At 40.1% G+C, this 15,179-nt stretch overlaps 2 protein-coding genes across 3 annotated transcripts in view; one reads left to right on the top strand and one right to left on the bottom strand.

Annotated features, from left to right (window-relative positions):
• The window catches only part of si:dkey-225n22.4 (collagen alpha-1(XXI) chain), a 44,207-nt gene extending 36,569 nt beyond the window's left edge, over positions 1–7,638 (bottom strand). Inside the window, exons 1-5 of the mRNA XM_034289275.1 lie at positions 7,571–7,638; positions 4,096–4,212; positions 3,724–3,860; positions 1,736–2,159; positions 733–898 (exon numbers count right to left, since the gene is read on the bottom strand). Of these exons, the coding sequence (XP_034145166.1) occupies positions 733–898; positions 1,736–2,159; positions 3,724–3,860; positions 4,096–4,177 (809 nt within the window). The 5' untranslated portion in view covers positions 4,178–4,212; positions 7,571–7,638. The remainder of the gene's footprint in view (positions 1–732; positions 899–1,735; positions 2,160–3,723; positions 3,861–4,095; positions 4,213–7,570) is intronic.
• Positions 7,639–13,678: 6,040 nt separating this feature from the next.
• Positions 13,679–15,179, top strand: part of LOC105019470 (zinc finger CCHC domain-containing protein 2) — a 46,518-nt gene continuing 45,017 nt past the window's right edge. For both annotated transcript variants that reach the window (XM_029116326.2, XM_029116325.2), the window contains exon 1: positions 13,679–14,646. In XM_029116326.2, the coding sequence (XP_028972159.2) occupies positions 13,867–14,646 (780 nt within the window). In that variant the 5' untranslated portion in view covers positions 13,679–13,866. The remainder of the gene's footprint in view (positions 14,647–15,179) is intronic.

Raw genomic sequence — 15,179 nt, 5'->3', positions numbered from 1 at the left:
ATCAAATATTTGTTCTCCCCACTGTATATTTATCTCCAGAAAAAATTAAGAGACCACTGCACCTTTTTCTTTCCTTTCCAAAAAAGCTGAAAAGGAACGGTTTGAGTGAGGAACAGAAGCGTTCAATTTGCAGTAGTCTCTTAATTTTAACCCTTCTGTTCCTTACTCAAAACCTTCCTTTTCAGCTTTTTTGGAAAGGAAAGAAAAAGGTGCAGTGGTCTCTTAATTTTTTCTGGAGATATATTGTAGAGTAATTTAAAATTCTTATTAGACAAAGTGATGATAAAACAAAATACATGTAAAATAATATGATTGATTCAATGATGAGGGTGGAGCTTACTTTCCAACATCTGAATATTTTTTTCATGTTTAAACATTTCTAAGCCCTAAATTAGCTATTTAATTTAGTTTTAGGACTCCTGATTGATAAAAACATAAACAGTGAAAATCTACAACAAGCCAGAGGATACGTTACACAAAAAATTATGTCTCTGCTTTGTAAGAAATGAGTGATAACACACTCCCAGGGGATCTTTTAAAGGTCAGGCTAACAGTATGGTAAAGGTTGGGTTCAAAGTAACCCAAGTCAAAATATTTTCCCAGAGCATGCAGTCCATTTGATCTGTAATCTCTGCCCTCAACGTTGAGGAAAACAATCTGCCTACCAATCAAGCATCATGACAATAAAACGGCAACATGCTGGTTGGTATGGGGGTTGAAGGGGAGACCCACCTTGTGTTCTCAGTGATGTCCGTTGACGAGGTCAAGGCAAAGGCCGCTTCAGACAACAGAGAGCCTTGGATCTTCTTGGCCTTCTGGTGGATCTTCATTCCCAGCATCAACTCAAAGCCTTTTTCATCCCTGGCAGCCACCGGGATACGGGTAGGACACACCGACTCTGTGGGTAGGACATCAAGTTAGCGGTGGTAAATCTCCTGTACGTACAATCTAGGATGAATGTGCCTTCAGTGTTGTATACTTTACACATGCGCAACAATAAAACATACACATTTTGGGCATATATGTCCTAACAGCTGTTCAAAAAATGTCCCTGCAATTTATGGTCTAAAAATGACTCCAGTTGCAGCGTGGTTGGCAAGAGAAAGCATATCACATCTGTTTCCTGTCATTCTTTTTTTTTCTTTTTCTACACCCTTTCTTGCCACCACCACATGTCCCTGGATTGCCCTGTAGCGTCCCACCTTTACAGGATGTGACTGGAGTGGTTTTCAGGTCAATTCTTCTGCTTCATAAACAGGCGTCAGAGCTGAAGGCGCCACACGTCTGTGTTAACGCGGCCGTTCCCAATAAATCTCTGACCCACTAAATGGTTTCTGTAGTCTTGAATCACCCAAAAAGTGAAGTAAAGCTGAAAGAAGACCAGGATGAAAGACCAAACGAATTCTACTTTCACAGATAAAAGGATTTCTAAAGTGTTCTTCAGCTGTCCCGATAGGATAACCCCTTTGTGGTTCATGGAATAATTTTATTTTCGTTCCACATAAGAACCCGTCTGGGTTCTATGTGGAATCCTCTGTGTAAACCGTTATATGTGGAAACAAAAATAATTCTAACCAAGTAGGATCCCTCAAGGGGTTCTCCTATGGGGACAGCTAAGGAACTCTTTTAGGTTTTAAAGCGCAACTTTTTGTCAAAAAGTGTAGCCCTCTGTTAGCCACTGCTATATATCATAGCCCACCTCCAGGTGGCAGTACACCTTCGGCCCTACACTCACCCTCACACAGCCTCTGTTGCATGGCGTCTCGGATGCGGTCTATGTTTGTGTAGTCCTCAGCGTAGAGCACGTAGGACCCCGGCGGCTTGTTGGCAATGGACACCAGCTCGGAGGTGGTGATCTCCGTGCCAACGCCCACAGCGAAAACGATGATGCCCTGCGCCCGCGCCTCAATGCTGGCGTCCAACACGTCGTCCTGGGACTTCCCATCCGTCACTACAACCGCAATGCGGTTCTTGACTGCGCTGGCCCGCCACGAGGAAGAGAACACGTGGTCCACAGCAAACTTGATGGCACGGCCAGTCTGGGTGTTCCCACCAAGGTAGCTGATGCCCTGGATGGCCTGGATGAGGTCCGGTCCACCCTGGTGCTTTCCCAGGGGGATCTCCAGACGAGGGGTGTCACTGTACTGCACCACAGCCACCTGTTTTTTTGGATGTGATTGAATGTGTAGAAACGTATTTCATAGAAATTGCAAATCAGTGAACTTTATGAGGACTCCCAGTCTATTCATTAAATTCCTATACATTTTTTTCCATTCTAATCGCCGAAATCTGGATAAATAACTTTTGAAAAGCAGGGCCCTGCTGATATACTAGTTATACAGTGTTTTCCAAAAGTATGGGCAGGCACCCTTGCACTTAATTCAAATAATGTCCCATTTCTTTTAGAAAACCAGAAAGAAATCTTAAAATGACCCGGACAATGTTATTGGCACATTCCACAATTAGAAACAATTTGATTTCAAGCACAAAATTCTCCGTAAGTATGGAATTGAACTATGCTGTGCGTTGTAGCAGCAGGCGATATGTTTGAATTGAGATAAGGAATCATTCTCCTGTTTTGTGTCACTGTGTATAACGCATTGTGCATGGAGGAAAAAAGAAAAACACCAAATTTTCTGAGGAGGTCAGACACAATATTGTAGCCAAGCATGAAGAATCTTAAGCCTGCATAGTTCTGTTTCCAATGTAGATAACATAATCAAAAGGTATGCCACTGTATCCAACCTCAATGAACATGACCACAAGAGAAAACTTGATGAAAGATTCCAACGATGATTGTTGGAATGTTGGAGAAAGCACCTCGATCTACTACTACACAGATACACAAGGTACGAAAGGTTCAGCCCACATCGTCTGTCACCAACTCAGTGAAAGAGACATAAGAAAGAATGCCGAGAACAACGTTTGCAGTTTGCCAAAACACACATGAACATGCCATAGTCACATGACAATCTCCTGGGGACGGATGAGACCAATTTAGAGCTTTTTCCTAAAGCACAAAATCTCTATGTTTACTGAAAACAAAATGAAGCCTTCAAAGAAAAGCACACCTTCCACACAGCCAAACACTGCAGTCATTCGTGATGTCTTGGGGTTGCTTTGCTGCCTCTGGCACTGGGTCCCTTGAACGTGTGTATGGCATCATGAAATCAGTACAGCATCAAAGGCATTTTAAAACTCAACGTCGAACCCAGTGTCAGAAAGCTGGGTCTCCATAAACAATCGTGGGAGTTCCAGCATGACAATTACTCAAAACACACTTTAAAAAGCACCCAGAAACTGTCCAAAACAAAATGTTGGACCGTTCTGAAGTGGCCAGCAATGAGTCCAGATATAAATCCTATTGTGTGAAAATCTGAAAACAGCAGTTGAGAGGCACCTTTCAAATCTGGGAGAACTGGAGTTTGCAATAGATCCATGCCTTCCATGGCCATAGGAAGCGCTTGATTGCAGTGATTTTGGCTAAAGGCTAAGCTGTAGAATATTGACTATAGGTTGTCAATCATTTTTTCATTTCTGTTTATTTTCTCATTTCAAAGTTTATATCGGATTCTGAATTAAAAAAAACAAAGGCTATTTGATATTAACAGTGAAATTATAGAATAGTGGAGACCAAGAAACTTTTAGAGACGGTGTGAGTTATCTGAAGTGCAAAGGGGCCAATATGTTCGGACACGACAGTATGTTATTCATATGTCTGACCTGGGAATACTGAGAGCTGATGTCAAAGCCGCTGGTGATATTGACGAGCCAGCTCTTGGCCTTCTCGAAGTCATTGTGGCCCACACTCCACGAGCCATCTATGATGTAGACTAGATCATTCGCTGCCGTGCTGCAGCCTACGAAGATGAGGAGATAGCGTAGGACCACGTTTACGTAAAAACACATGCATGGGTGCACATACACAAAAAAACATGTGCATGCATGCAAGCACTCAAAAACAATGTATGTTCATACGATGTCAGAATTCTGCTTTAAACATGTCATGCCTCATTTGAAATTCAAGGTTAAACTTGTCAGTTTTTAATACATGTATCAGATTAGACATAAAATACCAAATGCAGACAAACATACCAGCTCGGATATCGTCCTCTTCTATGGCATTTAGACATGTCAGGAACATCAGAGTAGTGAATAACTTGAACGTAAAAACCATTGTTCCTCAAAAGCTGTACTGGTCCGGTCTTCAGTCTGAAATAAATACTTCCACAGGTAAGACACTATATGTAAGATACTCTTTGTATATGTTGGTATTCATAATACATTTTCGGATCAATGAACATCAGTTTTTTTTTTTTTTGTGTAGAATGAAAAGCATTGATACACATTTTTGTAATTTTGCAAACACTCTTCCCCAGAGCGACTTAAATAATTAGCAGTAATTCGGAATGATTTTGAGCATAACAACAGATTTTGGTTAGGATTAGGTTAGATTGGTTGAAAGCTGTAGTGTATGTAAGCAATAACGCATGAGGACGGTGTGGTATATGGTCAATATACCACAGCTATGAGCTGTTCTTAGGCACAACATTGCCGTGGTATATTGACAATATATCACAAACCCCCGAGCTCACTAACTGGTTTTATAAACCAGTTATCAAGGCAAAAAAGTAGTAAAAAGTGATGACATACGGTGTCATTCACCAGCATACATTAGATAAGATTCAACTTTATTGTCATTGAACAATACAAGTACAGTACAATGAAATGCAGTTAGCATCTAACCAGAAGTGCAAATAGAAGAGTCTCATTACAGTCTTATTTACCACGTCTATTAGGAAATCAGCATTCAGGATATGTACAGTCAATAATGTGAATGCTGAGGCCTGTTTCCGATGAACAACCTCATCCATGGTATATTGGCTATATTCACCACACCCACTCATGCAGTGATTCCTAAATAAACATGAGTTGACGTATGCTCAAACTAAGTAAGCTTCATGTAAACTCATGTCACCTCAGACCTGGATTTGCTAAATGCTAAATGTCAGAAGAGCAACCAAGCAAACTCTAAATGTACATAAAAGGGCTTAAATAAAGCAGCATATGTCAGGAAACCTTACTGGTACGCCCCATAGACTGAAACCCAGAACCTCTCTCCCTCTGTCAAATCCCCAAATCTCTTTTTTTATTTCTTTATTCCCCGACCCTTATAAAAATGTCCTTGTTAAGAGAGATGTTTTGCGTTATGCCATAAGACATGTGGTCTGTTTTTTTTTTGTGGGGGCCAACCCACTTACATTTAGCTGAAAAACACCAACCACAGACCCTGGCCAAAGAAAATAACAATGTATGCAGAATGCTAGAGAGCACAATTACAGAAATAAACATGGCACACAGCAGAGAGTTGGCAGGCGGTTTGAGGACAGGGGCGTGTAGAGCACACAGACACACATCTCTTTGTGGGTCCGACGTCAGTCGTGGCCAGACTGCTCCCTCCCTCCAATTTACAGTCCCCATCTCCGCTACGATGCCATTGGACTGCCAAGAGACATTATTTTAAGGTCCCTTACAAGTATTAAGTTGTCACTCTCTTCCTACTCCTAGTTATGGCACTGCTTTACAGCTTTGAGTCTGAGTGAAAAACACTTTAACATGCTAACATGGCTGTCCTGAAGCACAGGCATATGTACAGTACTTGGTTCCCAGCCTCTCAAGGACGGCTGGGCTTCTTTTTAGGTGATGGTTTTGCCTGAGTTCAAGCATCAGACTGCCATAAAGCAGAATAGAGGACAAAAGGGACAAATGTATACATCCAGCGTGGCCTCCTTTCACTACTGTTCCTCCAAGCAGTCTTGTAAAACGGTAGGATAGGTAGTGAAATGTTACAGCCAGGCTGTATCTATGGGTCCCAGGAGAAAGTACCCGCAGGGACCTGGGAGTTAAATTCCCTCGTAAATCATGAGTGTGCATCCATTCGTTCCATCTTACTACAGCGTGATGGTGCCACTAAACCTAATTCTCTATCAGCACCACAACTGTAAATCAGGAAAAAATATATTATCGAATTGTGGCCGAAGTCATTCTAAAAAGAACCATTTTACCCAGAGAAACCTTTATACTGTAGAAATGCCCTGACGTAAACTGTCATAATCACGACTAATACACTATATTAAACAAGGTTCTACATTAGTGCTGCTAACGATTTAAAACCCTGTTTAAAAGCAATCCCTCATCATGTTCATCTACTGTGGTTTCCTGTTCGCATTGCAAAGATGCCTTCTAAAATGTGTTAGCTGAAGGTGGATTCAAGCAGGATAAAGTTGTGCATTGGCCTCATTTATGGTGTATGAAATAATATTGTGTTTGATTGATGAGGCCGTTACCGGACTTATTGAAATTTTAGACACCATAGTAATAATAATAATAATATACCATTTAGCATATGCACGCACAAATTAACAGGTGGTTCCAGCAAAGTGTCAGTACCAGAAATACTGGATTCAGTTTGTAACGATACAGGGATCCCTCTCTCCACACCTGGAGAAGAACACCGACGGTGAACTCCACATTATAAGCATGTTTACAAAGCCCTATAAACGATGCATATTAAGCAACTTCCCTCTGAGGCAAGTGTAACCACATGAGCATAAGAGCATAAGCCTTATTTTCATTCATTTCCATGTCCATCCAGGCGAGCACAACAATACCAACAGCTATAGATTCCCCCGAGGCCTCTCCCAGTCAAAAGTAGCAGTCATTACACAGATGACTTAGCGTACACATGCACAGCATAACGGCTGGCAAGCCTTGAACCGGAATTCCGCGGAGCCTCAGAGAACGTTTGGGAATCGCTGGGGCGGTCAGCGTAACCACATCCATTACAATCAATTACCACATCTTATTATTACTTAAGTTACATTTATTCTGCGCCCTCATTTCACTCATCTCAGTGTGGATGGGTAAACATGAAAGTAGCTAAATCGCTTTGGGGCAATGTTGTGAAAAATGCTAATTGATCCTATCAAGGATGTAATGAACGATGTGTGTGTATAGTGCATAAAGAGATCTCTGGGAATTGAAACAGCAAAATTCTTTGTCAATTGAGCAGGGGCGTTCTAGGCGATAGCTAGCTTATAGTCATACTAAAACTGTAGATTCCAAGGGAATTGGTACACTACACGTGCAACGTAGAGTACAACTTTAAAATAAAATAAACAAATAGAGAACGCATTGCTTACCTAGTGCTTAATTTAAATCGATCTTTCCCATTACTTCATACATAGTGTTCTCACTCATCCTCTATTCATCTAGGGCTGACAAACATTGGATGCATATCACGTTGGTTATCGGACTTTCTTTGATCCGTCAGTCATCCATTCATTGAATTATATCAGACTGTGATATCTTGAATGTTAGGTCTTACGTCTGTCCATTTTTTTCCAACTGACTCCTTTATATAGTAATGTGAAATTTAGTCTCTCCACCGCCAGTAACTGTGGCTTCTTCAGTTTACAGGACGGCATTCTTTAGATTTTGGGTATGCAATCATGTCAGCTGCAAGTGGCAATGGTGATAGTTTAAGAAAGGCATACCATATTTTTCTTACCAATGTGTAATGTGAATCTTAAAACAAAATCCTTCTTCAGACACACGACCACACGCGTAACACAATATATTTTTAGCATGTCTACCCTTTTCTGCCACACCAACAGTTGCATCATTCAGGTTCTGGGGGTACGAGACATGCGTACATCAAAAGGCGGTCCTTTAGGACATGATACCTGAAAGTATTATACATGATGACTAACACACTGATACACAACCAAACAAAATGTGTATGTAATTAAGCTTTTCTTGGACTATGCAACAGGCAGCCTAATTCTAAACTTTTCCCTCTAATTGGCAAATGAGATGAGATCTTTTGCCAATGGTAATTTGACTATCTAAACATGTCTCACTTCTTGCCTTAATATGAAGTCCCGTAAGCATTGACGCTCTTTGCTCAAAGTCCAGAATAAGCTTTTGTCATGCCTAATTATTGATTTTCCATATTGATTATAACTGCTCCAAAATATAATATAAATAAAACTAGCGTAAGTCACCAGCTACTATTAACTACAACAGTACCAAAGCAATTCATGCTATTATTATTTATTTCAGGTGATAGGCTTTATCATACACATGCAAATCACTTTGCATCTAATTAGACACAAAACAACTTGCAAGTGATATGAGGTGAAATTCCCATCCCCACATTCCTCTGATTTATATCTTTAGTTAGAATGTATACGGCAAATGTATTTGTTTTCAGTATCAGTATTCTGGGCATCTGACCCCAATCTAAACAATGAACATCCCTGAAACGTTGCATGTTGTAAATGACAAGTATTTTTTAGGGTACACACAACGGGCGGACACCGGCAAATGACGTTAACCAAATAATTCGAAAATAAAGTTTATGCCTGCAATTCATCACAAAATGTCAGACGCAATTTAACTGTTAATTAACATGTATAACATTACATTTTATTAGTAACGAAGTATTCAAAGTTGTTTTTGGAATACAAATACACACGTTCTGTTGGAAACGTTCTGAAGAGAAAATCTTACCTTTTAAATTCCGAAAGACCAGTAGTATAGTGCAATATCCTTGCACAGCACAGGGACAAACTAGATACAAATGATTTCTCGTATGAATAGAAATAATCTGTTTGGTCACTAGAGGGAGACCGAGCATACAAGTGAAAGTGTTGCAAGCAAAGGTCTTTATACCACTGGAGCCGGTGACGTTTGATCAAAGGCTCAACACGCACCCGCTGTCCCTACCGACTGTGTTAGTGGAAACACCTTCCATATAAACTACAGATATAGCCTACTTGCATTGATTGGGTTTTTTGGATGGTTGACAGATGCACTCGTACTCACTGACGCCTAAAGCTATGGAGCACACTGCCGGAGCACCTGAAGACGTTTCAAAATAGAGTTTGCCAACACGTGCACCTGCACTTAAGAAACGGGATATTATCATAAGACATTGAGTAATAAGACATATACAAATTCATTCGTTGTTGCGCAAGTCTGTATTGAATAAACATATATGTTTATGAGTTATATAATACTCTCCACAGTGTATCCCCTTTCCTCAACGTGTATGGTTTTGACTTGGTGTTGTGCCTTTGTATAATGCCGCTGAAAAGCACCACTACCGACTATCACAATTACAAATCAGTAATACCGTAGGAATTTATTTTCCAACGAGTTTATGCATATGTATATTTGTGCAATTAAGCACATAATGACATTATTTGTAATGTGTGCTTTGATAATGAGTTTTCTTTCTCAAATGCATCTATTCTGGTAGGTCCGTTTCGGTTCATATACCCTCTGAAGATTTAGGTTTCAAAATTATTTTTGGATGTCCTTATGGGAGAACCCTCTTGATAGAACCTTTTTTGTTTATGCCATGCCATGCCATCTTCTTCCGCTTATCCGGGGCCGGGTCGCGGGGGCAGCAGTCTAAGCAGGGATGCCCAGACTTCCCTCTCCCCAGACACTTCCTTTTTTGTTTATGGTAAATCACATTTACAGTTTGGACACAACTAGTCAATCAACTGTATTTCTTTATTTTTACTATTTTCCACTTAATAATAATAATAATAAAGACATCAAAACTATAAAATAACACACATGGAATCAAAAATCAAATCAAAATAAATGTACATTTTGGTGACAGCTTTGAACACTTGCATTTTGTCAACCAGTTTCATGAGGTAGTCACCTTTTCCAAACAGTCTTAAAGGACTTCCCATGCATGTTGAGCACTTGTATGCTGTTTTTCATTCAATCTGAGGTCCAACTCATCCCAAACCATCTCATTGGTTTTGAGGCCAGGTGATTGTGGAGGGCAGGTCATCTGAAGTAGCACCATCACTCTTCTTCTTGGTCTTGGTCACCCTCTTAGGTGTGTTTTGGTCTCAATGTCCGGTTGAAAAATAAATGGGATTGCATATTGCGGCAGAATACTGTGGAAGCCATGCTGGTTGAGTGTATCTTGAATTCTAAATAAATACACTACAGTGTCACCAGCAAAGCACCCCCACACCTCTATGCTTCACAGTGGGAACCATAGATGTAGAGATTATCCGTTCAACCACACATCATCTCAGACACAGGGGTTCAACTACTCAAGACAAAGGGGTTGGAACCAGAAATCTCTAATTTGGACCCATCAGATCATAGGACATATTTTTGGTGTCCTTCAGTAGTAGTTTCGTAGGGTAGTAGTAGTAGTTTAGTAAGGTGGCTACTTTGAAGAATCTGCAATGTGAAATGTATTTTGTTCTGTTTAACACTTTTTTGGTTCTTACATGATTCCATACATGTTATTTCATAGTTTTTTTTATTTATGTATTCAGCTAAGGCAATAAAATAAAATGTTGAGTGGTGGTCTTTAGGTGAATACATATATATAGATAAAAGACAACCTCTGGTATAAAGATAGACATGTATTTCATGTTTGGAATAGTTCCCCTACATCTATTGGTTCCATTACAAATGTTCCAAGAACTCTTCACTTTTATTGAATAAAAGAACAGTACAGGACATAAGAGATTCACCCCAAAGACACGCCCCAATTCTTTTTTGATCCAGGCTGGCCCACTAGTCTGGTTATTGCCAAGGTCCCACCCCACTCTGGGGTGGCCCAGAACAAGTCATATCATTGGCAAATTTCTGCTGCTTGGGTGTGACAGGTTTGACGAGCAGAAGGGGACTGGTCTGAATGCTACACGCCTTCGGCAGGGTGGGGTCAATAACGGGTGAGTGCAAAATAGAGCCGCGGGCAATAAGTAGACCAGAGTGGAACCTTTAGATGAACAAACAATAGGGTGTGGCTTCAAGTAGGCGGTACCTGTAAAAAAGGTTATCGAACATTGCTGAAAGACATATGTTAATAGGGCAGATGGATTCCTATTTCTACATGTTGGACAGCCACATATCTATATAGCATACTTGCATTTCTATCTGAACATTCCAGAACATATAAATATACTGAGTACAGCTGTGGGGCAATAGAATCTGCAAGCTGAGGAAGATGTGATCTTAAGTGGCAGGGGGATGGGGTTGGTGTGTGAATGTATAAATGGGAAGATGCACAGCGCAAACAGAAATACTTTAGGATATGGGGAGATATTAATCTCATAGGTTAATAAATGAAGGAATCAATAATGCCACCCATCAAGTAGACCAATCCCATTCACAACGCCATGTCCGGGACCCATGCTCACATTAATGGTGTCACTTAATGACTAGTTTGATTGGAAATATATGTGTTGGCTGGACTAGACTACTGCTTCAGCAGAATAATGTAACTTTTCTAACTCAAAATGGCTGAAAATAAGGCATGTATCTATATGGTATGTTGCACTTTGGAAAATGTGGCTTCTGCAATAGTTTATTTTTTGTCCCTTGCACAGTTTCAACAAAAATGTAATTCAAACTACTCATTAGTGACTAAAAATATTCCTCAGTAAAAACAATTACAACCCAGGAGGACATAAGGTTGATGCTGAATTCTGCCAACTACACTCTGCGTGAACTGCCATTTTAGGGTTTTTACATGTGATGTTTTAACACTACAATACTCATAACGTTGTTAGAACGAGACCATTTCCTCAGATCTGACCCGTGACGTTGACATGCAAGCTTTAATGCCTACTCTCCCGTTCAACCACTGCAAGCATACATACCTCTAAATTAAAAATGTTAGAGGAAAACAACCAAAGAAATAATTAACTTAAAAAAGATCAGTGAATGTTTTTCTGTCTGTGAAATTTTCTATGTCTGTCTTTGGTTAGGAATTCCTCCATCCAGCTCTGTTTCGTTTTGTAGTTTCTAAAACCAAAATCAATTAAATGTTTTAGAAACACCTCCACTTTTCCTTTTGATTATTGGAGCTATGCAGTTAAGGGATTTTCCTTTTCTTTTTTTAACTGCATATCTACTATTTGACGACATATTAACATTGAAAAGTTAAATGTAAGTTATTGTAAAAAAAGAAAGATCTTCTATGAACTCTAAAAAACAAACAAACATGAAACCAGCTTCTTTAGGTAGGATGTAACTTTTGGCCCATATCATGTTTGATCTGATTATAAAAATCCAAATAACATTTATTTGGGGTATAATACATACGATCAGGGTTGTGTTATGTAACAGAGATGGGATCTTGAGTAAATCTCAAGTATTAACCCAACAAGTCCCTAATGTTTGGTTTGTGTCCTCAAGTCAATGGTTATATTTTGAATTACTAATTCCAATAGTTCAGGGCTACTGTAAACCACTCTAGATTATAGTTTCTGCTAAATGACTTAAATGTAATGCAATATATATTCAAAATGTTTTTACACTGCTAGCCAGGACAGTTCAGAGTCATAACTAAGTTCTGACAGGCAAATGGTCACATTTGATGGCAACTGGCATAATAAATTGTGCTCTTCACAGATTAATTATGGTTTCAACTGAGTAAATAAAATGTTCATACCAATGCTCCTTATCTATCTGTCAAATTGATCCCTTGCCATTCTATTGTACAAGCGGTTTTGACTGTATTTACGTGTAAATAAATGTTGTTTTCCAAGCATAAATGCATTTGGCCTGGTCGTCAATGTAAAATCAATGTAATACATAATATAATACAGAGTTAGATTTCTGTAATGACTGAATATACCGTACTTAAAAAGACACTATATCTGCAATGTTATTTCTTGGCCACTAGAGGTCCGTGTCGTCTACAGGAAGACTTCCCAGGTTAAATTGGGATAAACCCATCGGAATAATTACTATTACACATAAGAGCACTGTATTGCAAAACAACACTGGTAAAAGGGGTTCCAACAAATTGTGTGAAAGCTAAATCAAGAGACAAATTATATTTTAATACAGGTAATTTTTACTTTTGGATTAGGCTTATAAAACATTCGTGGTTACATGAAACTAGTAGTTTAAAATTTTAGGAGGAGTTGAGGTCCTGGTCCACACCTGCGGATTACCTGGTTTGGGGGGCCCGTTGCTGTCCCTGTCCTTGTCCACCTGGTCATACTTCTGACCTAGTCTAAAATCAAATAGACTCTGGATTTAGCCCAGAGAAATGTATTTATTATTCCAATTGGACTCTTAATATCTCACCCGGCACAGCCAGAAGAGGACTGGTCACCCCTCTGAGCCTGGGTCCTCTCTAGGTTTCTTCCTAAAATTCGACCTTCTTAGGGAGTTTTTCCTAGCCATTGAAATTCAATACTACTGTTGTTTGCTCCTTGGGGTTTAAGGCCGGGTGTCTCTGTAAAGCACTTTGTGACAACTGCTGTTGTAAAAAGGGATTTATAAATAAATTTGATTGATTGATGAAACTTAGTGTATAGAGAAAACAGGCTACTGACAGAAGTGTTTAAAATCCAAACTAACGTAGTAGTTTCGCAAAAAGAAATTGTAGTCACGACTAGCAAAATGTTCAAAAATAGGCCTTCTGTTTTATCCTGATACGATTCTTTAATTTTCGAGATTGCACACAACGACTGTATCGCTGTATTCTCACAGTTTCGATAAATAAACAATTAACTCAGTTGAGTTGTGACACTTATTACGTGCTAGCAGAAGTTAGGACCCAGGCAGTACGTCTACTATGGAAAGGGGAGGTGTTTATGAATGATTGACAGGTCACCGGAGTGCCGTCTCTACAGAGGGGGAAAAAACTACAGCTTGTCGCCGAGTCACTCTGATTATTACAAACCACTGAAACATTTTTTTATTGCTTACGTCGATTCTGCTTTACAAAACGGTTACTCGAGCAAAGGATGTATATTTACCCGTAATTTACACCTTGAATGTTTTCTAGTCGAGCTGATAATGCTTAAAATGAAGCTGCTCATGAGAACGGCGGAGGAAGGAGGAGACGATACGGCCGAGGACGAGGAACAGCCCGATCTCCATATTCCCCGATCGGTCCCTTCCACTGTCTCCGACAGGCTTGAAGATTCCTCAAGAATTTCAGGCTATCCACCTCGTTTGGATAAAGAGACCGTATTTGAGTGGTTTGGTTTGCATTTAAATCCTGCAAAGAGGATCGAGTTCATGTGTGGACTGCTCCATATGTGTCAGCCGCTTGAGCTCCGGTTTTTGGGCTCCTGTCTGGAGGACCTAGCACGGAAAGATTACCACGTTCTCCGGGATTCCGAGATAAGGGCAAATAGTCCGAATGATTTGACCATTTTATCGGATGTTATCGACCCTGTCGTGAGATCCAAACTGCTAGTCTACTTGTCTCTACTAGGATCTGACAGCAGGGAGTGTGCGGGAATACTATTTCGGATATTAGGCCATATGGATCCCGCCTTGTTCTACAAAAACGAATCTGTTTCTCACTTCATGGACCCGTCTCAACATCACCTGTTCCATCGTCCGTGTGCGGACGGAAAAACATTCGGGAGAACAGAACAAAATTGCGGGCTTCCAATGCCAATTGAGACAGCGGTCGGACCCTTGGAGCAGTTGGCGCTGCTTTTTACTATGGCCTCACTGCACCCAGCGTTCCCTTTTCATCAAAGAGAAACAGTTCTACAGCAGCTGAACAAAATTGAACTTGCTTTAGAAGAGCGGCAGCAAAATCAGCATAGAATAAACGCCCAGGTAACATTTACAGTTGACTAGTATTTTGTTAACAAGCTGGGAAGCTAGCGAACCTGAGTTAAACTCTCGAAAGAGGTTTGCATAGAAATGCCTACAAATGAGAATTAAATCCATGCACTGGCATGGAGCTGCTAGTGAGCCAATTGTAGCAGTCGTTCAGAAACCCGAACCAATCAGCTAGCTTACGGTACTCGGTAGTTAGGTAGTAGAAGTTTGCAGCTTTTTGCTAACTAGTAAATGCAACATGTAGGGCAAGTCAAACTGGTAGCTATAACTCTTTAGTTTTATAAATCACTAGTGGGGACGTAGCTATTTAGCAAAAAAATGAACTTTGACGGTAGCCAGTCAGCTACAGAGCTATTAGCATAGCTAGTAACTGGCAAGTTGCCTTGGTTTAGCTAGCTACCTTGGTAGCACGCTAGCCTGAACGCCGTTGATTAGTTTATCTAGTTAATGTAGTAAGTTATGAAACACTTCATGCAGTATGTCAGTATTGTTTTGTCCATATTCCTTCATTTCTCGATTTTATCGGT

The sequence above is a fragment of the Esox lucius genome, chromosome 21 (assembly GCF_011004845.1).
Source record: "Esox lucius isolate fEsoLuc1 chromosome 21, fEsoLuc1.pri, whole genome shotgun sequence".
Classification (NCBI taxonomy): Eukaryota; Metazoa; Chordata; class Actinopteri; order Esociformes; family Esocidae; genus Esox; species Esox lucius.
The sequence above is the reverse complement of the archived record's forward strand: the minus strand, read 5'-3'. Positions and strand labels throughout refer to the sequence as shown.